Genomic DNA, 26,319 nt, shown 5'->3' with positions numbered 1-26,319 from the left:
TCTAGGCAACTGTGAGGCGTATCTGATTCTATGAATCAGGCGCCGAGTTGCGACGGGCTGCACTCAGAGTTACGACGGCGTATCTGGAGATACGCCGGCGTAACTCCTTTGAGAATCCGGGCCTTCCTCCTCAAAGCCCAGGTCAATCCCGGACAAGCCCCAATCTGTGACTGGACAGTGAAAGAAGAAGTAGCACAGTGGTGAGATCATCTCTTTATCATTCTGCCTTCTCCTCCTATCAGCTTGCTGCTTTTCAGCACATGAGCTGATTGGCTCCTTGTGCTGATTCTTCCTCTCACACTCCAGCACTGCTGTACAGGGACTACAAAAGGATAATACCAGGTCAAACTGTGGGACTTAAATTGCCCTTGTTTACAAAACATATTTAGCCCCCGTCCACACTGGTGCAGTTTTGAAATCAGCGCAATTTCAAAGCCGCCCCATCAGTGCGATTTGTACATCCAATTGCACTGCAGATTGCGACTTAATTTAACAGAAGTCAGTGGCCCAGATTCAGAGAGCAATTGCGTCTGCGTAACCATAGTTACGCAGCGCAATTGCTTACTTGCGCCGGCGTTTCGAATGCTCCTGATTCAGGAACCTCGATACGCCGACTGCAGCCTAAGATATGACTAGCATAAGGCTCTTATGCCAGTCATATAGTAGGCTGCATTCTTACGATGGCCGCTAGGGGGCGTTCCCATAGTGGTCAGCGTATAGTATGCAAATTGCATACTAACGCCGATTCACAACCCTACGCGAGCCCTGCGTACGCAGTTTACGTCGTTTGCGTACGTCGGTTTTTGCGTAAGGCTGCCCCTGCTATTAGTAGGGGCAGCCAATGCTACGTATACCTGTCGCGTTTTTAAAAATTACGTCGTTTGCGTAAGTGAATCGTGAATGGCACTGGACGCCATTCACCTTCACTTTGAAGCAAATAACGTCCTTGCGACGTCATTTACCGCAATGCACGTCGGGAAAGTTTCCTGACGGAGCATGCGCACTACGCTCGGCGCGGGAACGCGCCTAATTTAAATGATCCACGCCCCCTACGGGATCATTTAAATTACGCGCCCTTACGCCGGGCAGTTTTCCGGAGCTACTGCTCCGTGAATCAAGCGTAGCGCAGGAAATTTACGGAGGCGCAGCGGCAAAACGGTGCGCTGCGCCTCCGTAAAAAAATGGGCAAAGCTACCTGAATCTGGGCCAGTGAAAGTTGCAATGAAATCTAAGAAAGTACTACAGGAATCTTTTTCAAAGTCACCACAACATGAGTCGTGGCTAATTGAACAGTTCCATTGCCAGCAATGAGGTGCGACTTGTCATGCAATTTGGAACTGTCATATGGTATGACAAATCGCACCGGTGTGAATGGGGGCTTAATGATGTATGAATAATATCAGAGCTGCATTCATGTCTTTTATATCTGCGCAGAGTTCAGCTGCAAGAATTCCCCCTGGGGCTCATTCATGCCTAGCATGCTGCTGTGACACACCGCAGGCATTAATGTTTGCCACTCAAGGTGCCATTAGGGCAAGGCTTACATCTATGCATTTAGCGCATTTGCAGGTCCACAGAAACGCACTACAATCCATTTAACCTTACTTCCTTTGGGTCTAATGCATTTTTTGGAAGGGTGCAGGGACTTTTTTACATGCAGCCCGGTGTGTTTTTCGGGTCCATCACAGATAGCAAAGATAACTTGCCACACATTTGTGCATGTGTGGCAGTGTTGAATTGTAAGTCTTGTGAACTTGCTGCACATCTTCCCTGGCAAGTTGTACACTTGCAGAGCACTTGAAGCACAAGTTCTAGTTGATAATTTTCCAATTTGTAGCAAATTTACATGCTGAGTCTCTAGCAAGAGCAAAGTTGAAGTGGTGAGTCTACAGCAAGAGCCCGGCAAGTCTACAGCAAGAGCCCGGCAAGTCTACAGCAAGAGCCCGGCAAGTCTACAGCAAGAGCCCGGCAAGTCTACAGCAAGAACCTGGCAAGTCTACGGCAAGAGCCCGGTAAGTCTACGGCAAGAGCCCGGCAAGTCTATAGCAAGAGCCCTGCAAGTCTACGGCAAGAGCTCCGCAAGTCTACAGCAAGAGCCCCTCGCAAGTCTACAGCAAGAGCCCCGCAAGTCTACAGCAAGAGTCCGACAAGTCTACAGCAAGAGCCCCGCAAGTCTACAGCAAGAGCCCCGCAAGTCTACAGCAAGACCCCCGCAAGTCTACAGCAAGACCCCCGCAAGTCTACAGCAAGAACCCAGCAAGTCTACAGCAAGAGCCCGGCAAGTCTACGGCAAGAGCCCGGCAATTCTACGGCAAGAGCCCGGCAATTCTACGGCAAGAGCCCGGCAAGTCTACGGCAAGAGCCCAAGTCTATAGCAAGAGCCCTGCAAGTCTACAGCAAGAGCTCCGCAAGTCTACAGCAAGAGCCCCTCGCAAGTCTACAGCAAGAGCCCCGCATGTCTACAGCAAGAGTCCGACAAGTCTACAGCAAGAGTCCGACAAGTCTACAGCAAGAGCCCCCCGCAAGTCTACAGCAAGAGCCCCGCAAGTCTACAGCAAGAGCCCCGCAAGTCTACAGCAAGACCCCCGCAAGTCTACAGCAAGACCCCCGCAAGTCTACAGCAAGAACCCAGCAAGTCTACAGCAAGAGCCCGGCAAGTCTACGGCAAGAGCCCGGCAATTCTACGGCAAGAGCCCGGCAAGTCTACGGCAAGAGCCCAAGTCTACAGCAAGAGCCCTGCAAGTCTACAGCAAGAGCTTCGCAAGTCTACAGCAAAAGCCCCGCAAGTCTACAGCAAGAGTCCGACAAGTCTACAGCAAGAGCCCTGCAAGTCTATAGCAAGAGCCCCGCAAGTCTATAGCAAGAGCCCCGCAAGTCTACAGCAAGACCCCCGCAAGTCTACAGCAAGAACCCTGCAAGTCTACAGCAAGACCCCCGCAAGTCTACAGCAAGAGCCCGGCAAGTCTACGGCAAGAGCCCGGCAAGTCTACGGCAAGAGCCCAGCAAGTCTATAGCAAGAGCCCTGCAAGTCTACAGCAAGAGCTTTGCAAGTCTACAGCAAAAGCCCCGCAAGTCTACAGCAAGAGCCCCGCAAGTCTACAGCAAGAGTCCGACAAGTCTACAGCAAGAGCCCTGCAAGTCTATAGCAAGAGTCCCGCAAGTCTATAGCAAGAGTCCCGCAAGTCTATAGCAAGAGCCCCGCAAGTCTATAGCATGAGCCCCGCAAGAAGGAAGGGAGAGACGCAGAAGGAAGCTGCTGAGGAGGAAACGCAGGGGGAAGCCACAGAGGAGGAGATTCAGGGGGAAGCTGCTGAGGAGGAGATGCAGGGGGAAGCTGCTGAGGAGGAGATGCAGGGGGGACCTGCTGAGGAGGAGATGCAGGGGGAAGCTGCTGAGGAGAAGATGCAGGGGGAAGCTGCTGAGGAGGAGATGCAGGGGGAAGCTGCTGAGGAGGAGATGCAGGGGGAAGCTGCTGAGGAGGAGATGCAGGGGTAAGCAACCGAGGAGGAGACGCAGGGGGAAGCTGCTGAGGAGGAGATGCAGGGGGAAGCAACCGAGGAGGAGATGCAGGGGGAAGCTGCTGAGGAGGAGATGCAGGGGGAAGCTGCTGAGGAGGAGATGCAGGGGGAAGCTGCTGAGGAGAAGATGCAGGGGGAAGCTGCTGAGGAGGAGATGCAGGGGTAAGCAACCGAGGAGGAGACGCAGGGGGAAGCTGCTGAGGAGGAGATGCAGGGGGAAGCAACCGAGGAGGAGACGCAGGGGAAAGCAACCGAGGAGGAGATGCAGGGGGAAGCAACCGAGAAGGAGATGCAGGGGGAAGCTGCTAAAGAGGAGACACAGGGGGAAGCAACTGAGAAGGAGATGCAGGGGGAAGCAACTGAGAAGGAGATGCAGGGGGAAGCTGCTAAAGAGGAGACACAGGGGGAAGCAACTGAGGCGGAGACAGAGGGGGAAGCTGCTAAGGAGGGGACACAGGGGGAAGCCGCTGAAGCTGACCGTGACCTAGATGGGATAAGTGTGGGGCTGGTGGGTGGGTGGCCGATCGACCCGGGGGGGGGGGGGTATTTTGACTGACGAACCAACCAACTGGATGGGGTGTTTGAATGACGGACTGAAGGGGGGAGGTTGTGGGTGGTTTGTTTGCCCCAACCCCCCAAAAAATGGAGCACCAGCCGCCACTGAATATTAGTAAGCGCCACAATGATAAGGGACCCAGGGTGACTTCTCTGAGCTGACTCTCTATCTGTCCGTATATTGTATTACGATTAGTATCAGAACGAGTTGGGGATTTTTGTGCCTCGTTCATGAATACATTGTCCTCAAACCTTATTCCTGTATCTGATGGATGTGAGAAGATTGCTAATGGAGTCAAATCGGGCTATTAAGATTGATTTGTTAGTCTGTCTATTTATATCAGAATTATATATAGACGGAACTTAAATGGCTCTCAATCTATAGCATCTGCTCCTCTTGGCAGCAGACACTAGAGCATATTTATAGCGCTTTATATTAAGCGTGTGAAGACATATGCAAATGGTGGAGGGACAGTTCAGGGCACGTCCTCAGATGCATTATTCAAGGGATTTCAGGATCAGGAACTGTATCATGTCTTCATGAACAGGACAATATAAAGCAAAGGCGAATCTAAACCCAGGAACAAGAATAGAAAATATTGCAGATTAGCGGTCAATAGATGTGGTGGCTGCATTAGCTTTCTTGGTTCAGACTTTGTTACCTTTAGATTCGCCTGGTCATTCTGCCAGTAACACACTTCCTGTTAGGGTGGCTACACTCACTGTACTGTATCTATGGAGGAACAGCCTTGTCACTCTAGTCCAGTGGTCTCCAAACTGAGGCCTGAAGGCCAGATGTGGCCCTTTGCTTGCCTTTATTCAGCCCTTGGAACCAATTTTTTTTGGGGGGCGCAAACAAACAAAAAAAAAAAACATCAATTGCAGCCTAACTGTGCCCATCAATTGGCGCCACTGTGCCCTCAAACGCAGCCAATGTGCCAAACGCAGCCACTGAGTCATCAATTGTCGCCACTGTGCCATAAAATGCAGCCACTGTGCCATCAAATGCAGTCACTGTGCCATCAAATGCAGCCACTGTGCCCATCAACTGTCGCCACTGTGCCATCAAATGCAGCCACTGTGCCATCAATTGTCGCCACTGTGCCATCAGCCTGTCGCTTCAGCCAATCAGGTGACCAGTAACCTGGTGAACCTGATTGACTGAGACGCGTGTCAGTGTTAACCAGGGAACGCACACCCTGTGCGCCCTCTGGTTAGCTATTTGGAAGCCGATTAGAGCCCACAGGCTGTAATCGGGTAGCCTATCAGAGCCGCTGGCTCTAATAGACACTTCCATAACACACCCACCGCTGTTATTCAGATGGCCGGCGCCAGGGCAGGACTTAGGGTGGTGGGGGCCCCTGGGCTTGAGTGTTGAAGGGGCCCCCTGGAGCCGAGAATTGGGGGGGATCGAAGTTGTTGAGCGGGGGGGGGGGGGCGAATTGAAGTTGTTGAGCGGGGGGGAGCGCATTAAAGTATTTTGCAGTTGTTGAGGGGGGGGAGTGCCTCTCACCTGTGCCAACAGCCGGGGCCACAGACTGTCATTAGCCCGGCTGTCGGCTTTCTTCCCTTCAGCTGCCACAGTCCTCCACACACCACTCCGGTTCCTCCTGCTTCCGTGCTGCCTCCTCTTGCAGTGCGGGAAAATCCCTTTTGCGGGACTGCGGGAAGAAGCTGTCTGTGCGGGAAAGTCCCACAGAATCCGTGCGTGTTGGGAGGTATGCGCAGGGCCGCCATCAGGAATTTTGGGGCCCCTTGCACAGCTTAAGGCATGGGCCCCCTGAAGCAGAGAACCTAGGGGGGGTGGGGGTGCTGCCGCCTGAAATTGAGAAGCGTGGGGGCTGCCGCAAATTGAGAAGCGGGGGGGGCCTTTACAAAAAAAAGAAGAAATAAAGAAGAAAACAAATATATATAAATATATGTAGCCACCCGGGGCCCTGGGGACCTCTGGGCCTTTTAATAAAAAGAAAAAATAAACCTCTGGGCCCTTTAATAATAAAAAAAAAAACATTTATAAAAAATACATAAAAAAAGGGAGGTTGCCAAACCCGGGGGCCCTGGGGACCTCTGGGCCCCTGGGAACCTCTGGGCCTTTTAATAAAAAATAAAAAAATAAACAAAAATAAAAAAATAAACATTTATAAAAAAAATAAAAAAAGGGGGGGTTGCCACATGGGGTCCTGGGGACCTCTGAGCCCTTTAATAAAAAAAAATATATATATATATAAAAAAAAATGTAATTTTTTTTATAAAAAAATAAAAAAGGTGGGTTGCCGTCCGGGGCCCTGGAGACCCCTGGGCCCTTTAATAATAATAATAAAATATATATATATATATATATATATATATATATATATATATATTATATATATAAAAATAAAAAAAAACATTTTTTTACAAAAAATAAATAAAAAAAAGGGGGGTTGCCGTCCGGGGCCCAGGGGGCCTCCGGGCCCCTGGGGACCTCCGGACCCCTAAAAAAAAAAAAAAAAAAAAAAAATTTTTTTTTTTTTTTTTTTAAAGGGGGCCCCCTATTGGGTGGGGCCCCTGGGCTTGAGCCCAGTCAAGGCCAATGGTAAGTCCGGCCCTGGCCGGCGCTCAACGGGAGGGGGGCCAGCCACCTGAATAGTGGGCGGCAGCGGCGACAATACATAGATTCATGCAATGCATGAATCTATGTATTGTTGAGTGACGGGTGCAGGAGAGAGGGGGCGGTGCTCCTGCGCCCACTATGGACTGTTTGGAACACTATTCCTCCCACTGACACCAAAAATGAGGCCCCCCCCCATCAGTCTGTCGGCGGGCACAACTGGTGCACTTACCCCATCTATGCGACGCTCTCCCTGTCCCCTGCTCTCAAAAGGTGATGGCTCTGGCTTCCGTTTCCTCCCTCCTTCTGGGCGACCAAAAGGGGGTCTTCTCTTTTCGGCCAATCAGAAAACGTGTCTCACACCCGCTTCTGATTGGCCAGATTCAGGATCAGTGTTACAACATCGGTTATTCATTCGCTGTTGTAACACCTGGGTGGGCTCATGGTGCAGGGCTCTGCGCCACTATCCCACGTATTCTGAAGCTGATTAGCAACTATGGCTCTAATCAGGTGCTTAAAAAAAAAAACACCCTGCCGCTTTAATTCGGACGCCCGGCATCCTGAAAAGGGCCGGACACCTGAATAGGGGGTGGCAGCGGCGGCCGTGGAAAGAAACCTCTGTATATGACGCTGGACATGTGAACTCAACTTCTTTGGTCAGCCATGGCGAGGCCTGTTCTGAGTGAAACCTGTCCTGTAAGAGCCCTTTCACACCAAAAACGCCTAAAGCGGAGCGTTAAAATAGCGGTAAAACACTGCGTTTTTACAGCGATTTTACCGCGTTTTTACAGCATTACAGGTTTCAATTCATTTCAATGGAGAGGGGTGTTTTTGGGCGTTTTTGGAGCGTTTTAATAGCGCTATTTTTACCGCGAAAACGCAGCAAAAACGCACCAGTGTGAAAGGGCTCTTATACCTCTGTATGGTCTTGGCCACCGTGCTGCAGCTCAGTTTCAGGGTCTTGGCAATCTTCTTATAGCCTAGGCCATCTTTATGTAGAGCAACAATTATTTTATTCAGATCCTCATGCCGCGTACACACAATAATTTTTCGGGTTGTAAAAAATGATTTTTTTTTTTATGTCATTAAAAACGATCGTGTGTGGTCCAAAAAAATAATTCGAACATGCTCTATTTTTTCTGTTTTTCGGGTTGTAAAAAATAGTCGCGTATGGGCTTTAACGACGTGAAAAATCAGCGCATGCTCAGAAGCCAGTTATGAGACGGGAGCGCTCGTTCTGGTAAAACTACCGTTCATAATGAAGTAAGCACAATCATCATACTGTAACAGATAACAGACACACAAAATCAGCTAAAGCAGCCCAAAGGGTGGCGCCATCCGCATGGAACTTCCCCTTTAGGCCCCATACACACGACCAAACATGCCTGCTGAAACTGGTCCGCGGTCGTGTGTAGGCACGATGTTCGGTCGTGTGTAGGCCCGAGCGTGCAGGATTCCAGCAAACATTTGCCCGCCGGGCCTTTTTCCAGCGGGCAAATATTCCTGGACTTGTTTTAAAACAGTCCGCTGGAATCCTGCCCGCTCGGACATGTTCGGTCGTCTGTACAGACCTACCGTACATGTCCGAGCACCCGCCATCCCTCGCATGCGTCGAATGACTTTGATGCATGCGTGGAAGCATTTAACTGGCAGGCCCGCCCACGTCGCCGCGTCATTGACGCGGCGACACCGCGGACACGCCCCGCGTATTGTTTACGCGCGACTTTCTGTACGATGGTTAGTACAGCCATCGTACAGAAAGCCCCGGGCAGACATGTACGGTGAAAACGGTCCGGCGGACCAGTTTCATCGTACATGTTTGCCCGTGTGTACACGGCCTAATAGTGCCGTCGTACGTGTTGTACGTCACCGCGCTTTGCTAGAGCATTTTTTTTTTCACGATCGTGTGTAGGCAAGGCCGTTTTAATGATCGGGTTGAAAAAAACGTTGTTTTTTTCTAGAGCCTGAAAAACGTTGTTTTTTACAACCCGAAAAATGATCGTGTGTACGCGGCATCAGAGTTCTTTGCCATGAGGTGCCATGTTGAACTTGCAGTGACCAGTATGAGAGAGTGAGAGCGATAACACCAAATTTAACACACCTGCTCCTCATTCACACCTGAGACCTTGTAACACTAATGGTAATGGAGGGAAAATTGTTAATTGGGCCCAATTTGGACATTTTCACTTAGGGGTGTACTCACTTTTGTTGCCAGTGGTTTAGACATTAATGGCTGTGTGTTGAATTATTTTGAGGGGACAGCAAATGTACACTGTTATACAAGCTGTACACTCACTACTTTACATTGTAGCAAAGTGTAATTTCTTCAGTGTTGTCACATGAAAAGATAGAAAAAAATATTTACAACAATGTGAGGGGTGTACTCACTTTTGTGAGATACTGTAGGCGAACATAGAGGGACGTTTAGGGGCAAAAAAAGTCAAACACAGCTTCAGTGTGCATGAGGCCTTACAGGGGGTGGTAAAAACGCCACCTAACCACGTGTCTAAAGACCTCGGGCTAGATTCAGCATTGAATTACGCCGGCGTATCTATAGATACGCCGCGTAAATTCAAAGCTGCGCCGGCGTATCTTCTTTCTGTATTCAGAAAGCAAGATACGCCGACATTAGCCTAAGATCCGACTGGCGTAAGTCTCTTACACCGTCGTATCTTAGGGTGCATATTTACGCTGGCCGCTAGGTGGCGCTTCCGTCGTTTTCGGCGTAGAATATGCAAATGACCTAGATACGCCGATTCACAAATTTACGTACTGCCCGGCGCTATTTTTTTACGTAGTTTACGTGAGGCTTTTTCGGCGTAAGGTTGCTCCTGCTATTATGAGGCGTATGCAATGTTAAGTATGGACGTCGTTCCTGTGTCGAAATTTGAAAATTTTACGTCGTTTGCGTAACTCGTCTGTGAATGGGGCTGGACGTAATTTACGTTCACGTCGAAACCAATGACGTCCTTGCGGCGTACTTTGGAGCGATGCACACTGGGAAATTCCACGGACGGCGCATGCGACGTTCTGGGAAAAACATGAATCACGTCGGTTTACCAAAAATTTACATAAAACACGCCCCCTCATCCTCGTTTGAATTACGCGCGCTTACGCCGGCCCCATTTACGCTACGCCGCCGTAACTTAGGAGGCAAGTGCTTTGTGAATACAGCACTTGCCTCTCTGACTTACGGCGGCGTAGCGTAAATATGATACGCTGCGCCGCCATAACAATGCGCGCCCCTACCTGAATCTAGTCCCTCATTGTTCAGGTTCGGGAACCAGCTGTCAGAATACAGGAATAGGAAGATTTCTCCATCCACTCTGTTTAGGAACCTATTCAATGCCCATGGAAGTCTATATGGAAGTCTATATGGAAGTCTATATGGAAGTCTATATACAGTATGTGTATGGCTTACTTAGTAAATAAACAGTACAGACTGTAAGCTGTGTGACCAGGTGACCAGGTGACCAGGTCTGGTTAAAAAGGAATCGAGATCGAGTTGATTCTGATCTCCTTCTAGCAGTAACTTCCCAGGAATATCATGTGTGCTGCTGCAATGGAAATCATTCACAGTTCTGTGTGGCTGAGCAAACATATTTGTAATGGTATGAGTCCAATTGTTGGTATTTCAGGTTACATGGAAGCTCTAGGCAAGCAATGCAAACAAAGCACAAGCCTGCCAAGTGCGAGTGTGATCACATATTTTCCAGGTGAGACCGATGGCCAACAAACCATTTAAAGGGACCTTATGATTATAGGAGTGGTTAAGTCAAGAAGGAATATTTTGCATTTAAACTCATATAAATGTAGCACCCCTGGAGGCATGGTGGTACCCCCAGAGATAGGGTGGGCTAACATTTTACCTTGGGTAGATTCAGAGCTTTTTTTCTCAGAAAATAGGTGCAGGAACTCAACCACGACCCCGTTCAGATTTCACAAACAGTAGAAGGGTCTTAAAGGGGCATTAAATACCAGGATTGCATTACATACAGAGTGCAGAGTTCAGGGGGGTTACACACAGAGTGCATAGCTGTCACTTGTAAACACAGAAACCAGACTTCTGTGTTTACAAGTGATTGTGGTGAGCAGGCACCAAAGGGTCTGAGCCAGAGGTGGTATAACTGAGTTCCCCCAAGTTCCCCCTGAAAAAAAGCCCTGGGTAGATTACTTAGTGGGACATGTGGACAGATAAGTGGATAGTCACATTTAGATAAAACACACACTCACAGTTCATGGTAGAGATGGTTGGGGTTGTAGATGCTAAGGACTTTGAGGGAACAGCACAGGAAAATTACCTTTAAGCTTAGACCAACACTCTGGTGGTAGAACTCATCACATTCATCATCGGTAGAAACAGCATCCTTTTTTTACAGAAGAGTCAACCAACTTCCATGGAACTCTATCCTGTTCCCAAACTTCTGCAGGAGTGTTAACCAGCCTCCATGGGACTCCATCCTACTTCTTCTGTAGAAGAGTCAACCAAATTCCATGGAAATCCATCCTGTTCCCCATCCCCTGCAGGAGAGCCAACCAACCTCTATGAGACTCCATCCTGTTCACAAACTTCTGCAGGAGAGCCAACCAACCTCTACGGGACTCCATCCTGTTCACAAACTTCTGCAGGAGAGTCAACCAGCATCCATGGGACTCTATCTTGTTTCCAATCCTTTGCAGGAGAGCCAACCAACCTCTACGGGACTCCATCTTGTTTCCAATCCTCTGCAGGAGAGCCAACCAACCTCTACGGGACTCCATCCTGTTGCCAATATTCTGCAGGAGAGCCAACCAACCACTACGGGACTCCATCCTGTTCCCAATATTCTGCAGGAGAGTCAACCAACCAATACGGGACTCCATCCTGTTCCCAATATTCTGCAGGAGAGTCAACCAACCACTACGGGACTCCATCCTGTTCCCAATATTCTGCAGGAGAGGCAACCAACCTCTACGGGACTCCATCCTGTTCACAAACTTCTGCAGGAGAGTCAACCAGCATCCATGGGACTCCATCTTGTTTCCAATCCTCTTCAGGAGAGCCAACCAACCTCTACGGGACTCCATCTTGTTTCCAATCCTCTGCAGGAGAGCCAACCAACCTCTACGGGACTCCATCCTGTTGCCAATATTCTGCAGGAGAGCCAACCAACCACTACGGGACTCCATCCTGTTCCCAATATTCTGCAGGAGAGTCAACCAACCAATACGGGACTCCATCCTGTTCCCAATATTCTGCAGGAGAGTCAACCAACCACTACGGGACTCCATCCTGTTCCCAATATTCTGCAGGAGAGCCAACCAACCTCTACGGGACTCCATCCTGTTCACAAACTTCTGCAGGAGTGTTAACCAGCCTCCATGGGACTCCATCCTACTTCTTCTGTAGAAGAGTCAACCGAATTCCATGGAAATCTATCCTGTTCCCCATCCCCTGCAGGAGAGTCAACCAACCTCTATGAGACTCCATCCTGTTCACAAACTTCTGCAGGAGAGCCAACCAACCTCTACGGGACTCCATCCTGTTCACAAACTTCTGCAGGAGAGTCAACCAGCATCCATGGGACTCTATCTTGTTTCCAATCCTTTGCAGGAGAGCCAACCAACCTCTACGGGACTCCATCTTGTTTCCAATCCTCTGCAGGAGAGCCAACCAACCTCTACGGGACTCCATCCTGTTGCCAATATTCTGCAGGAGAGCCAACCAACCACTACGGGACTCCATCCTGTTCCCAATATTCTGCAGGAGAGTCAACCAACCAATACGGGACTCCATCCTGTTCCCAATATTCTGCAGGAGAGCCAACCAACCTCTACGGGACTCCATCCTGTTCACAAACTTCTGCAGGAGAGTCAACCAGCAACCATGGGACTCCATCTTGTTTCCAATCCTCTTCAGGAGAGCCAACCAACCTCTACGGGACTCCATCCTGTTGCCAATATTCTGCAGGAGAGCCAACCAACCTCTACAGGACACCATCCTGTTCCCAATATTCTGCAGGAGAGCCAACCAACCTCCATGAGAACCCATCCTGTTCCCAGTCTTCTGCAGGAGAGTCTACCAAACTCTTACTTGCACATTATCAAATACTTACCTTGGACAAAGCCTTTTAGCGTTGCGCTGTCACCGCTGAGAGGGCTGATATTTTCCAACGGTCTTTTTTATGGGTTTGTGTGCTCGGGCTATGTGGTTGGCCGGAGGCCGCGCTGACGTCACTCCCGGGCATGCACACGGGAGCCCTCAGTTCCGCCACAAAGCTCTGAAAGTCCGACACGGTATGTCGCACCTTCAGAGCGATTGTGCCGGTAACGTCAGCGGCTGCATCCAGGGTGAATATCTCCTAAACAGTACAAATTTAGGAATTATTCCTTTTAGGTCTTATTATAGGCTTACCTGTATACAGTGGTGGCTGGTGCTCAACATTTTTAAGGGGGCGCAAACAAACTGAACATTTTTGAATAAAAAACCATCAATTGCAGCCTCACTGTGCCATTGTGTCATTATACTGCAGCTGGTTGGCACGCCTGCGCAAATCGCCGTAGGTGTACGTCGGTCGCTTTAAGAGCAATAGCAGGCCTGTGGTAGCCAGTGGCCGCGATGTTAGCTCCTCAGAGAGCCATAACGTGGAGTTGCCAATGTAAACAGACAAATCCCCATTCTGACAGGAGAGGAGAGAGAGAGATCTTCTGTTCCTAGTGATCAGGACCAGCAATCCCTCTGTACTTCAAGTCAGTCCCCTCCCTCCACAGTTAGAAACACCTCCTAGGGAACACATTTAATCCCTTGATTGCCCCCTAGTGTTAATCAGTGGATTTTTATAGCTGTGATCGCTGTATAAATATCAATGGTCCCAAAAAAATGTCAATAGTGTCCAATCTGTCCGCCGAAATGTTGTAGTCCCGCTAAAAATCCCTGATCGCCGCCATTACTAGTAAAAAAATAAAATAAATAAATCTATTTTGTATACGCTATAACTTTTGTGCAAACCAATCAATAAACGCTTATTGCAAATTTTTTTTTACCAGAAATACATATCGGCCTAAACTGATGAAGACATTTTTTTTGTATTTGTTTTACTAAAAATACGTAAAAGAATACATATTATTTTTTTTTCCTATTTTTTGGGGGGATATTTATTTTAGCAAAAACATTTTTTTTTTTTCAAATTTTTTTTTTAAAGTGCAAAAAATAAAAAAAGCAGAGGTGATCAAATACCAAAAGAAAGCTCAATTTGAGGTGAAAAAATATATACATTTTGTTTGGGTACAACATCACACGACCGCGCAATTGTCAGTTAAAGCAGCGCAGGGCCATATCGCAAACATGGCCTGGTCAGTATGGGGGTAAATCCTTCCTGGGCTGAGGTGGTTAAGTTTGAAATTTAGCTTTAAATGACATCCTCTGTCCTATTGATTTTTTTTCTCTCTTTTTATTACGGCTTACAACATTTTTTGCAGGCGCCCATGTTAGCTTGTTGCCAGAGGTTTCGTTTTAATTTTTTTTTTTTTCGTTTTCTGTCTTTGTGCCAAGGCAGCTGCTTTTTAAACTCAAATAGATGGATTGTTACAAAATAACTATTGTGGCAAATAAAGCTGCCGAATGAACTTTGGGCCAACTCTTCGGCGGGGCCCTTTTTTGCATTCTAAAAATTCCAATTAATATGCATTAACAAGCGCGCTTTTCTGGAAATTGCAGGGAGAAGCGGATTCAACAGATGTCAGGATGACATCATGGAGAGAAGGAATGCATTGTTCCGCTGAATGGGTTAATTATCCATGCCTGTTTTGGTCACTTAGAAGCTTCTCTCCGGGCTCCAGCCAACAACTGGTCGAAGAAGGTAATTAGGCCTACGCCACGCTCAAAGTTCAACTCTTGTTGGCAGGCAGAAGGCGGCTTCGCGGGGCTGTTTCCTCTCCGGGTCCTAACAAAAAAAAAGCCTCGCCATCAGATTACCTTGGCCGGGCTCCAATGCTGCATGTCGTTTGCCTGCTGCGTTTGCCATGGAAACAAGAGGTGGTGCGATGCCAACTCAGCAGCTGGTAGATGGATGGTGAATTATCCGCCAGAATGACTGGCTGCTAAATACTGTACGGTGACATCTTCACATCAGTTCCGGAGAAATAATAATCTCACGTATTAAATCTGAGATAATAAAACCGGGAAAACCTTGAATTTTTACTCCCTCTGCGGCCTGATGTCGTTTACTGTCTGTTTGTTAAAGGAAAACACCCTGCAATACGTAGAATTCAGTCCTATCTGTAAAGTAAATATGGTTATTAAAAGCGGAGATAAAGTCCCTAAATAAAAACTTGCCAGGAGGTGGATTTTCTGGCAGGAGAGGCATGCAGTCTCTTCTTATGAAGAAAACTTCCTTCTCGTGTTCTTAGCAATATTCTATTACTTTTAATTAGCTGTGTACATTCCTGGTTCATTCACCTGTAAGATGCCAAGAATGAAGTCAGAGCAATGCAACTTTTGGGAGCACCCACAGTCCAATGGCGGATCGAGGGGCGGATCGAGGCAATTGCCCCCCCGAGACAATCATGATACATTGGCTTTAAAAAAAAAAAAAAATTATATTTTGCAGTGCCTGCAGCTGCCGCTGCCGAGTCTCTCACTCTCTCTCTGTCATCACCAGGGCCGATCTGGCACAGCCCGGTAGGCTGCCTGTCCTGAGGCTGCTTTGAGCTGTAGCTGACTGCAGTGCTCCCCCTCTCTCCTGCGTGTATGACACCGGGCATCTCTCGCTGTGTGTGAGAGCTGGGTCTGTGTTCGGCTGTGCTGTCTGTGCTAGACCTGCTCATGTGATAGTAGATGGAGATGGAACACTGATTAAATCAATGTTTTGTCTATCACACAAGCCCGTCTAGGGGGGGACCTTGCTAGAGCACACTGCCCTGCCGAACACAGACCTACAGCTCCTATTTGTTCCATGACACGCGTCGGGAGAGGAGATACCTGCTGTGTGTGATCGAGGCAATGCCATGGTGAGTGCCATGCACAGTGAGGCTTCATTCATATACAAAAGTGGGGCTGCATTAATATACAAAGTGGGGCTGCATTCATATACAAAGTGGGGCTGCATTCATATACAAAAGTGGGACTGCATTCATAGACAAAGTGGGACTGCATTAATATACAAAAGTGGGGCTGCATTAATATACAAAAGTGGGGCTGCATTCATATACAAAGTGGGGCTGCATTAATATACAAAGTGGGGCTGCATTCATATACAAAGTGGGGCTGCATTCATATACAAATTGGGGCTGCATTAATATACAAAAGTGGGACTGCATTCATAGACAAAAGTGGGACTGCATTCATAGACAAAATGGGGCTGCATTCATAGACAAAAGTGGGGCTGCATTTATATACAAAAGTGGGGCTGCATTTATATACAAAAGTGGGACTGCATTTATATACAAAAGTGGGACTGCATTTATATACAAAAGTGGGGCTGCATTTATATACAAAAGTGGGACTGCATTTATATATACAGTGGGGCTGCATTTATATACAAAAGTGGGACTGCATTTATATACAAAAGTGGGGCTGCATTCATATACAAACGTGGGACTGAATTTATATACAAAAGTGGGACTGAATTTATATACAAAAGTGGGACTGCATTTATATACAAAAGTGGGGCTGCATTTATATACAAAATTGGGACTGCATTAATATACAAAAGTGGGGCTGCGTTCATATGTACAGTGAGGCTGCAATGATGGGCACTGATGAGGCTGCATTGATCTCTTGTACCATGTCTTCAGTCTCTGACCATCTCTTGTACCATGTCTCCAGTCTCTGACCATCCCTTGTACCATGACCATCCCTTGTACCACGTCTGCAGTCTCTGACCATCCCTTGTACCATGTCTTCAGTCTCTGACCATCTCTTGTACCATGTCTCCAGTCTCTGACCATCACTTGTACCATGACCATCCCTTGTACCATGTCTGCAGTCTCTGACGATCCCTTGTACCATGTCTGCAGTCTCTGACCATCTCTTGTACCATGTCTGCAGTCTCTGACCATCTCTTGTACCATGTCTGCAGTCTCTGACCATCTCTTGTAGCATGTCTACAGTCTCTGACCATCTCTTGTACCATGTCTGCAGTCTCTGACCACCCCGTGTACCACGTCTGCAGTCTCTGACCATCTCCTGTATCATGTCTGCATTCTCTGACCATCTCTTGTACCACGTCTGCAGTATCTGACCATCTCTTGTACCACATCTGCAGTCTCTGACCATGTCTTGTACCACGTCTGCAGTCTCTGACCATCTCTTGTACCATGTCTGCAGTCCCTGACAATCGTCTACAAACTATGGGATAGATTTATGGCATTTATATTTAAATATTTTTTACTAGTAATGGCGGCGATCATTGATTTTTTAGGGGTACTGCAACATTGCAGCGGACACACCGGACACCTAATTGATTTCTGTAAGCAACACCTTATTTTCTGGCAGTGCCCCTCCCGAGACTAGACTCTGGATCCGCCCTTGCCGCAGTCTGGGCCGTCTTTACGGCAGGGCAAAAAGGACAGCTGCCCTTGGCCCTGTCATTATTGTGGGGCCCAAATCAGCTGCCCCATACTTGCCAACTATCCCAGTTTAAATTCCCTCATCCCTTGAGGTTTTAGTCCAGTGCTGTGTCCTGATATCTCAGTGTGAATTTCTGTTACTTAATGCTGCCCTTAAAGCATTAAGGTAAAAATCTCGTACCTAGAACCACTTTAACTTTTGAACTAGGCTCTCCTCAATATCCACCCCCGGGTTTTGCCATCTACTGAGTGTTCTCCAAAAGACCACCAAAGAGGTAGCAGCACGAAACCAGAACAAGGTCCATCTACAATGGCAGAGCTGGAAGACAATGGACCCTAAAGAAGAACAAGAGAAGGTATCAGCGGCCGTTGAGGGAGGACTTTTTAGCGGGCAGATGAAAATCTATTTTTTTAAATGAAAGAATACATTTAAATTGTTGAGTACCTTTTAAAAACTTTGGAAAAAGAAAGCGAAGCCCCTTTCAAACACAGCAGAGCCTCCCTCACATCAGTGATCCTATGGCATTGTCCCTATACAGCAGGTTAAGTCTTACATAAGTATCCACATCAGAGACCCCATTACAATAGTGTCCCCATTTAAGTCCCCCTTACATAAGTGTCCCTATAAGATTTCCCCTTACATCAGTGTCTCAATCAAAATCCCCCCTTACATCAAAGCCCCTCCTAACACCAGAGATCTCTGTACAACAGTGTTTCCATCAGAGCCCCCCTTACATCAGTGTCCCTATAAGGTTTCCCCCTTACATCAGTGTCCCTGTCAGAGTCCCTCCTTACTGCAGGGCCCCCATCATTGTCCAGTCTTACATCAAAGCCACTCCTAACTAAGGGATGAGCCGAACACCCCCCTGTTCGGTTCGCATCAGAACTTGCGAACACACCAAATGTTCGTGTGAACTTTAGAACCCCGTTAAAGTCTATGGGACTCGAACATATGAAATCTAAAGTGTTAATTTTAAAGGCTAATATGCAAGTTATTGTCCTAAAAAGTGTTTGGGGACCTGGGTCCTGTCCCAGGAAACATGTATCAATGCAAAAAAAAAGTTTTAAAAACGGCCGTTTTTTTCAGGAGCAGTGAATTTAATAATGCTAAAAGTGAAACAATAAAAGTGCAATATTACTTTAAATTTCGTACCTAGGGGGGGTGTAAAGTCATCATGTGAAAAAGCGCATGTTTCCCGTACATAGAACTGTCTCTGCACAAAGTGTAATTTCTGAAAGAAAAAAAGGAATTTAAAACCGGCTTTGCGGCTCTAATGAATTGTCGGCTCTGGCAATTCAGAGATGATTCATTCATAAAAAAAAAAAAAAAAATGCATATTAGCCTTTAAAATGAACACTTTAGACAAGTTCGTAGCTGCAATGCAATGGAGGCGGAGGACAGCATGACAGGGTGTAGGGAACTTAGGTGTAGAAAGGGTTAAAGTTAGAGGGGGTGGTTAATAGGATCCTAGAAATTAACTATTGGAGGAGGTGAGGAGAGGGGGAGGAGAGTTCAGTGAGCTAGGTGATGCTGGAGGAGGGGCAGCATCAGTCCGGGGGAAGAAGCAAGGAGAGAAGTCCTGCAGCCTGTCTGTGTATCGGGTCAGCGCTCTGGGTCATCTGTGGAAAAGGCAAGGAAGGGAAGAAAAATGTCAGAGGTAGCCGGGTTGTTAGCGCAGCTTCAAGCTGTTGCGGAGGTCCACGGCGCGGACTGGCTGCAAAGCCAGATCACCGCCACTCTGCGGGGGGTGCAGCAGGCCCCGGTCGGGTCTAGGCCTGCTTCAACGCGCGCGAGGCGGTCGATACCGCCGGAGCGCTTTAGCCCAGATAATACCCCCAGGTCACAGCGTCGGGTGCGGAGTCCCAGTAGGCCCCCGTCGGGCCCCCCCGCCAAGCAATCTCAGTCTGCCACTGCACGGGCGGGGGGCGGGGGGGCGGGAAGCGCGCAGCGCGGGGGAGCCTCTCGGGTGCCCAGGCCTACCTCCCCTGTGTTGGTGCAGGCCCAGATTCACATGGCTGTCCCCGGTGGCGATGTTCCGGTCGGGGGGGCGGCCCGGCGTGGGAAGGACCCTCAGACAGGCGCCGGCCTAGCTCGGTCCACAGGCGGCGGCCTCGCACGCGGTGGGGATGCGTTCAGGGATGCAGATGGAGCGACACCAGGCCAGTCACGTCAGTCGGGAGGTCCCGCCTCCAGGCACCGTTCGGAGTCTGGGAGGGTTGACCGGAGGGGCAGTGGTGCTCAGGCTGCAGCCGCAGTGCTGAGGGATGATCTGATTGAAGAGTTCAGCAGCGATGGAGACGAGAGCCCTCGGGGGGTGGTGGCTCCCATACCTGTCACAACGCCAGCTGTGTCCAGAGGTCGGGGAAGGAGTGAGGAGGTTCGTCAACGACCACACGGGCAGGCGGCGACCGGTTCCAGCAGCAGTGAAGAGGGGGAGCTGCCGGAGGACCCCGCGGAGGATGGACGTTATGGGAACCTGTCGGCTGGAGGACCTTCACGGCCGCGCCGAACCGGTAAGACTACATCTAATGTGGTTGCGGGGGGTAGGGGTGGGGTTAGTGCGCAGGACATTAGTGGGGGGGTGGCGGTGCTTAGTCCCTCAGGGGAGGGGGGTGTGTGGGATGCCTTACGGGAATTGTTACGTAGGCTAGATGGGGGTGCTCCTCAGGTTGCGAGCCCGCTGGGTCCTTGGGTCCCCCCGGTGCCAGTACCCCCCCTCCCGGTTCCTGCCCCCGCCGTTCAGGCGCTGACAGCGGTAGTTGTCCCTCCCCCGGTGCCGGCGAATCCAGGGACAGGCGTGGCAGGGACACAGACGGACAAGGACGGCGTGGGAACGGCGGCGGAACGCAAGGACAAAGACAAGGACAAGGACGGGGACAAGGTGCGGCTGGATGACGCGGCTAGGGGGGAAATTTACATTTGCTTTGAAGGGCCGTTGGGTGCCCATCTTAAGCCAGAGGTGAGGGAGAAAATTCAGAAGGACGAGTTTGTGGAAATATTTTCCCTGCTCCCGTTGGAAAAATTTCACCTCGACCGGGTGAAGCCGGACGAGAGCAAAAAGGATGAGGAAGAAAAACGTCGGTATAGGCTCATTCCGCGGACGTTTACGAATTGGCTACAGGCGTTTGCGATTATGGCTAGCGTGATCGGGGAAAAGGCCCCCGAGAAATGCACGGCCCTATTCTGTTACCTTGATGCCATTCACGAAGCGCATAGGGTGTACGGGGGTCTGGCGTGGTTGAGGTATGACGAACAGTTTCGTCAGCGCAGGGCGGTGCGTCCCTCCATCCGCTGGGACCATAAGGACATTAGCCTGTGGATGAGGTTGATGACCTCGACCAGGGCGGCGGGCCAGTCCTTTCCTGGGGGGGCCGGCGGCGCTTCCTCCGCGGGATCGCCGGCCCTCAAAAAGAAAGGGGTGTGCTGGCAGTTCAACGACGGAACCTGTCGTTTTGGAGGATCATGCCGCTTCAAGCACGAGTGCTCAGGGTGTGGTGGGTCGCACGCGTTCAATAGGTGTTTCAAACAGGGGAAGCGGGCCGGAGATGGCGCGGGAAAAGGGAATGACGCCGGTGAGACTGGAAAGGATGCTGCCTTTTCTAAGTAAGTATCCGGACAGGGCGGCGGCGCGTTTGCTAGAGCAGGGGTTCGGGGAGGGTTTCGTGATTCCGAGTTCGTTGGCGGAGGTCCCTCCGGTGGCGGACAATTTGCGGTCAGCTCTGCGACATCCGGGGGTGGTGTCGGCTAAGCTGGCCAAGGAGGTGGCGCTCGGCCGGATGGCCGGCCCGTTTCGGGAACCACCTGTGGGGGGTTTGGTGGTGTCCCCGTTGGGCGTAGTTCCGAAGAAGGAAGTGGGTCAATTTCGGATGATACATCATCTGTCGCACCCAAAAGGGGGGTCGGTCAACGATGGTATTGATCCGCAGAGTTGTGCGGTTACCTATACATCATTTGATGCGGCGGTGTCTTGGGTTAGAAAGTACGGGAAAGGGGCTTTGATGGCAAAGACGGATGTGGAATCCGCCTTCAGGCTGTTACCGGTGCACCCCACTAGTTTGCGTTTGCTGGGGTGCCACTGGCAGGGGGAGTATTTTGTTGATCGTTGCCTGCCGATGGGTTGTTCCATATCGTGCGCTTTGTTTGAGACGTTTAGCTCGTTCTTTGAATGGGCGGTCAGGGAAGTGGCGGGGGTGAATTCCGTCATCCACTATTTGGATGACTTCCTGTGCATAGGACCCCCGGACTCCCGCTGTTGCGGGGTTCTGTTGGGTACGGTACAGTATTTGGCGGACCGTTTTGGGATCCCCTTGGCCCCCGACAAAACGGAGGGCCCTGCGTCTGAGCTGGTGTTCTTGGGGATCACCATTGACTCGGTGGCGATGGAATGTAGGCTACCAGAGGATAAGGTGTTGGCTTTGAGGAGGGAGGTCAGTGAGGCCCGGGTGAAGCGGAAGATTCGATTGAGGGAGCTCCAATCCTTGTTGGGGAAGTTAAATTTCGCGTGTCGGATTATTCCCATGGGACGCATTTTCAGCCGAAGGCTTTCAGGGGCCACGGCAGGGGTCCGGGTGCCAAACCATTTTGTGCGCCTGACCAATGAACTGAGAGACGATCTGAGGGTTTGGGGAACGTTCCTGGACTCTTTCAATGGTCGTTCGATGTGGCAGACGGGGCCGGTCAGCAACGCCGACCTGGCTCTATTTACCGATGCGGCGGGGTCAGTGGGCTATGGGGCCTATTTCAACGGACGGTGGAGCGCGGAGCCCTGGCCGGAGTCTTGGAGGGCAGCAGGGTTCCTCCGGAACCTGGTGCTGCTGGAGTTGTTCCCCATCGTGGTGGCGATGGAATTGTGGGGGGAGTTCTTCAGGAATAAAAAGGTGCGCTTCAATTGCGACAACATGGGGGTGGTGTGGGCGATCAACAGCATATCGGCATCCTCGCCCCCGGTGATTAGGTTACTGCGGTACTTGGTACTTAAGTGTCTCAAAGTGAATGCCTTGATATATGCGGTGCACATTCCTGGGGTGGATAACAGATTGGCGGATGCTTTATCTCGTTTCCAGTGGGCGGAATTCCGGATCCTGGCGCCAGGGGCAGAGGGGCAGGGGGAACCCTGTCCTCAGAAGTTGTGGGACATTGCACTGGAGTCGCCGCAGGATTGATTCGGCAGTCGATCAGCGAGGGAACGTGGCGAGCTTACTCTAAGGTGTGGCAGGAATGGTCCGCACTGAGGGAGGAGGTAGGAGGGTCGGAAGATCCAGAAGACCTGCAGTCGTTGGTCTTATACTTTGTGTGCTGCAATTACGAGAGGGGAACCTCGGGTGGCGCCATTAGCAAAAAGATGGCGGCATTGGCTTTTTTATTTCAGATGGCGGGCCTCAGGGATTTTACAAAATCCTTTGTGGTGCGCAGGGTGTTAAAGGGATACAGGAAGGGCAGTACTACACGGGATTCCAGGCGTCCGGTGTCGTTCGCGGTCCTGGGTACGGTATTGGGGAAGTTGGAAAAGGTTTGTGCATCGCTTTATGAGCAGATACTTTTTCGGGCTGTTTTCGTTCTGGCCTTTTTTGGGGCGTTCAGGGTGGGGGAATTAGTTTCCCCCTCCAAGGTGGTGGGGGGAGGACTACGAATGCAGGACGTTAGGTGCCTGGAGGAATCGGTGGTGATTTGGCTTAGCCGTTCAAAGACGGATCAACTAGGTAGGGGCGTAAAAATAGAGTTGTTCCGGGGGAATTGTCCACTAACGTGCCCGGTTGAGGTGGTAAGGCGGTTTTTGGGCGTTCGTCCACAAGGGGGGGAGGCTCTGTTCATCCATCAAAAAGGGGAATGTTTGTCTCGGTTCCAGTTTACGGCGGTGTTCCGGAAATGTCTGAAGGAGGGGGGTCTAGTCCCGGGAGAATATTCGGCGCATTCGTTTCGAATAGGGGCAGCAACGGAAGCGGCAAGGGGAGGCCTGCCTGCAGATTCTGTAAAGCGGATTGGCAGATGGGAGTCTAATAGATATAAACTGTATGTACGGCCTCATTTGTTGTAAACAATGAGGTATCGGTGGTTGACAATGCTGATGTTAATGTTTTCGGGGGGTTTGTTTTTGGTCCTGTTGGGTATTGTTTTTCTCTTTTATGTCTTTACAGATCCCCAAGGTTGTCTGATTTGGATCCTAGGACATTCATTTGTGTTTTGGGGGGCAAGAAGGGCGGATGTCAAGCCTGGGGGGAGACAGCTGGGGGTGCCCAGGGAGGAAGGAAGGGTACGATGGATAGGGATTAGGGGTCTCATGTGGCAGAAGGTGTTACCCGAAGTTCACAGGGGGGCTAGCTTAGACAGGGCCCCGGACATTTTGGTGATACATGCGGGGGGGAATGATTTGAGCGTCCGGCCGATGCGCCAGGTGATCAAAGACATACAATGGGATATACGCCGACTGCGGGCCTCTTTCCCTGACCTGATCATTGTTTGGTCAGATATTGTGGCTCGCATGGCCTGGAGGGAGGCTAGGTCATTGGAGCGTTTGGATAAGGCCCGGATAAAGGTGAACAGAGAAGTGGGCAGGTTTGTGGTGCAGCAAGGTGGGATAGCGGTTCGCCATTCAGATTTAGAAGTTGAGACTTGGAGGTACCTGAGGGGGGACGGGGTTCATCTCAACCCGATCGGGATCGATCTTTGGGCTCTGGGATTGGAGGAGGGCGTTAGGAGGGCTTTCCTGGTGTGGCGGCGGGCCCAAGTGTGAGGTGGTCCCACTTGTGCCGCGGTGGCGGTGGGTTCCCCTGCCGTTTGGTAGAAATAGACGGTGGTTAGGTAAAAACGGTGGGGGGGCATAGTTACAGGGATGGTGTCTGCCTTGGTGGTCTGGTGTCAGTCTGGACCACCAGGGGAGAAGTGGGTGGGTCTGTGGTCAGCTAGGTCTTCGAGTCGGTAGTCGCGACTGGGGACATGTCGTTAGCTAAGAGGGTACCACAGGCCCAAAAGAGTGATCAGGGGTTGTCAGGGGGACTGACAACCAAGGTATGGTTAAAAGGTTTAACAATTGAGGAATAGGTTAAATATTTAAAGTTGGGTGATATATATATGTATATGATGGTGTATATATATATATATATATACAGTTTTTGTATTTGTTAATAAAGGCCTACCAGGCCATTTTAAATCCAGCAGGTGTCAGTGTGATTATTGGGAAAGGTTTAATGTTAAGGGGTATATGCTTGTATTGGTTGGTGCGGTAAGTTATCCGGCTGCCCTAGTCAAGACAAGTTCGTAGCTGCAATGCAATGGAGGCGGAGGACAGCATGACAGGGTGTAGGGAACTTAGGTGTAGAAAGGGTTAAAGTTAGAGGGGGTGGTTAATAGGATCCTAGAAATTAACTATTGGAGGAGGTGAGGAGAGGGGGAGGAGAGTTCAGTGAGCTAGGTGATGCTGGAGGAGGGGCAGCATCAGTCCGGGGGAAGAAGCAAGGAGAGAAGTCCCACCCTCCCGCCCTAATTATAGGAGTTAGGTGGTTTTGACAGTACAGGATGGCGGTGGGTTCCCCTGCCGTTTGGTAGAAATAGACGGTGGTTAGGTAAAAACGGTGGGGGGGCATAGTTACAGGGATGGTGTCTGCCTTGGTGGTCTGGTGTCAGTCTGGACCACCAGGGGAGAAGTGGGTGGGTCTGTGGTCAGCTAGGTCTTCGAGTCGGTAGTCGCGACTGGGGACATGTCGTTAGCTAAGAGGGTACCACAGGCCCAAAAGAGTGATCAGGGGTTGTCAGGGGGACTGACAATCAAGGTATGGTTAAAAGGTTTAACAATTGAGGAATAGGTTAAATATTTAAAGTTGGGTGATATATATATGTATATGATGGTGTATATATATATATATATACAGTTTTTGTATTTGTTAATAAAGGCCTACCAGGCCATTTTAAATCCAGCAGGTGTCAGTGTGATTATTGGGAAAGGTTTAATGTTAAGGGGTATATGCTTGTATTGGTTGGTGCGGTAAGTTATCCGGCTGCCCTAGTCAAGATTTCTCCCATTGACTTTAACAGGGTGTTCCGCGGCTTTTCGAATTTGCCGCGAACACCCCTAATTGTTCGTTGTTCGCCGAACAGGCGAACAGGCAATGTTCGAGCCGAACATGAGTTCGACTCGAACTCAAAGCTCATCCTTACTCCTAACACCAGAGACCTCTGTACAACAGTGTTTCCATCAGATTCCCCCTTACATAAGTTTCCCCATCAGAGTCCTGCTTTACGTTGTTAGGAAAATATGGCTATACGCTACGCGTAATCCATATCTCCTGTGCTAATAATTAGCTATAGGAGGAGGTGCTGCTGGTTCCAATAGTAGTGGTGTTGGCCGCATCCCTGGTGTATAGGAAAAAGAGAGATACCCCCCAGATGGGACTTTAAAGGCCAAACCACAGTATAGGTATAAAAAATATATGTTTTATTCGGACAAAGTGAACCTGGCACAGAACGCACATAGAGCACCTAAGTACATAAAAACATAAAAAACATATTCCATAGCCATATGGAATCACCGAAAAATATATTAAAGCGTGTGCTGAGTGGCAAAAAGAAAAAACATAACACAATACAATACACAACAAAGAACTGTAACATCAAATACACTCTCCAAATGGTAGATAATGCCCATCTGGCTACAAACAGTCTGTAGCCAGAGACGAGGTGAAACGAAGCCGGGGATCAGGAACCAGAAGGAACGTCCGTAGCCGGGACGGTAACCAGGAACAAGCAGCACGATCACAGAAGGGGTAACAGACGAGAGGCCCAAGCGAGGAAATGCTGCAGCTGCCGTCATATATATATGCAGAGCAGCCAGCTCCTCCCAGTGGGAAGGAGGAGCCGCAGAGTGAGGCAGGTTACAAAAACCCCATGAAGCAAGATGGCCGCCAGCACATGTCAGTGATGAGAAGCCTGCAAAGAGGTAAGACCGTGACAGTACCTCCCCCTCAAGGGCCCCTCCTCCGCGGCGCAAAATACGGTTTCTGGGGAAAGCGCGCGTGGAAGGCTCGGAGGAGGGCAGGAGCATGGACATCTGCGGAAGGAACCTAGGAACGCTCCTCTGGACCATACCCACGCCAGTGGACCAAGAACTGCAACCG

At 49.8% G+C, this 26,319-nt stretch overlaps 1 protein-coding gene across 2 annotated transcripts; it reads left to right on the top strand.

The window, feature by feature from the left end:
- Window positions 1-18,578: 18,578 nt before the first annotated feature.
- On the top strand, window positions 18,579-25,212 carry LOC120941528. Of its 2 annotated transcripts, XM_040354964.1 has the most exons (3): window positions 18,579-19,725; window positions 23,347-23,989; window positions 24,751-25,212. In XM_040354964.1, the coding sequence occupies exons 1-2, from the start codon at window positions 18,861-18,863 to the stop codon at window positions 23,940-23,942; spliced, it is 1,461 nt and encodes a 486-aa protein (XP_040210898.1). In that variant the 5' UTR covers window positions 18,579-18,860; the 3' UTR covers window positions 23,943-23,989; window positions 24,751-25,212. The 2 variants fall into 2 exon arrangements, with proteins under 2 accessions (XP_040210898.1, XP_040210897.1); XM_040354963.1 differs by having other exon boundaries at window positions 23,347-25,212.
- The last annotated feature ends 1,107 nt before the right edge of the window (window positions 25,213-26,319 follow it).

This window comes from Rana temporaria, chromosome 5 (genome assembly GCF_905171775.1).
Source record: "Rana temporaria chromosome 5, aRanTem1.1, whole genome shotgun sequence".
NCBI lineage: Eukaryota > Metazoa > Chordata > Amphibia > Anura > Ranidae > Rana > Rana temporaria.
The sequence above is the reverse complement of the archived record's forward strand: the minus strand, read 5'-3'. Positions and strand labels throughout refer to the sequence as shown.

What these genes read in the sequence shown, in the direction of transcription:
- LOC120941528 (XM_040354964.1), top strand. Translation starts at nt 18,861, where the DNA reads ATGTCAGAGGTAGCCGGGTTGTTAGCGCAGCTTCAAGCTGTTGCGGAG. An exon ending in TTCACGGCCGCGCCGAACCG is followed by an intron (nt 19,726 to 23,346) that starts GTAAGACTACAT and finishes ATGTCTTTACAG; the next exon opens with ATCCCCAAGGTTGTCTGATT.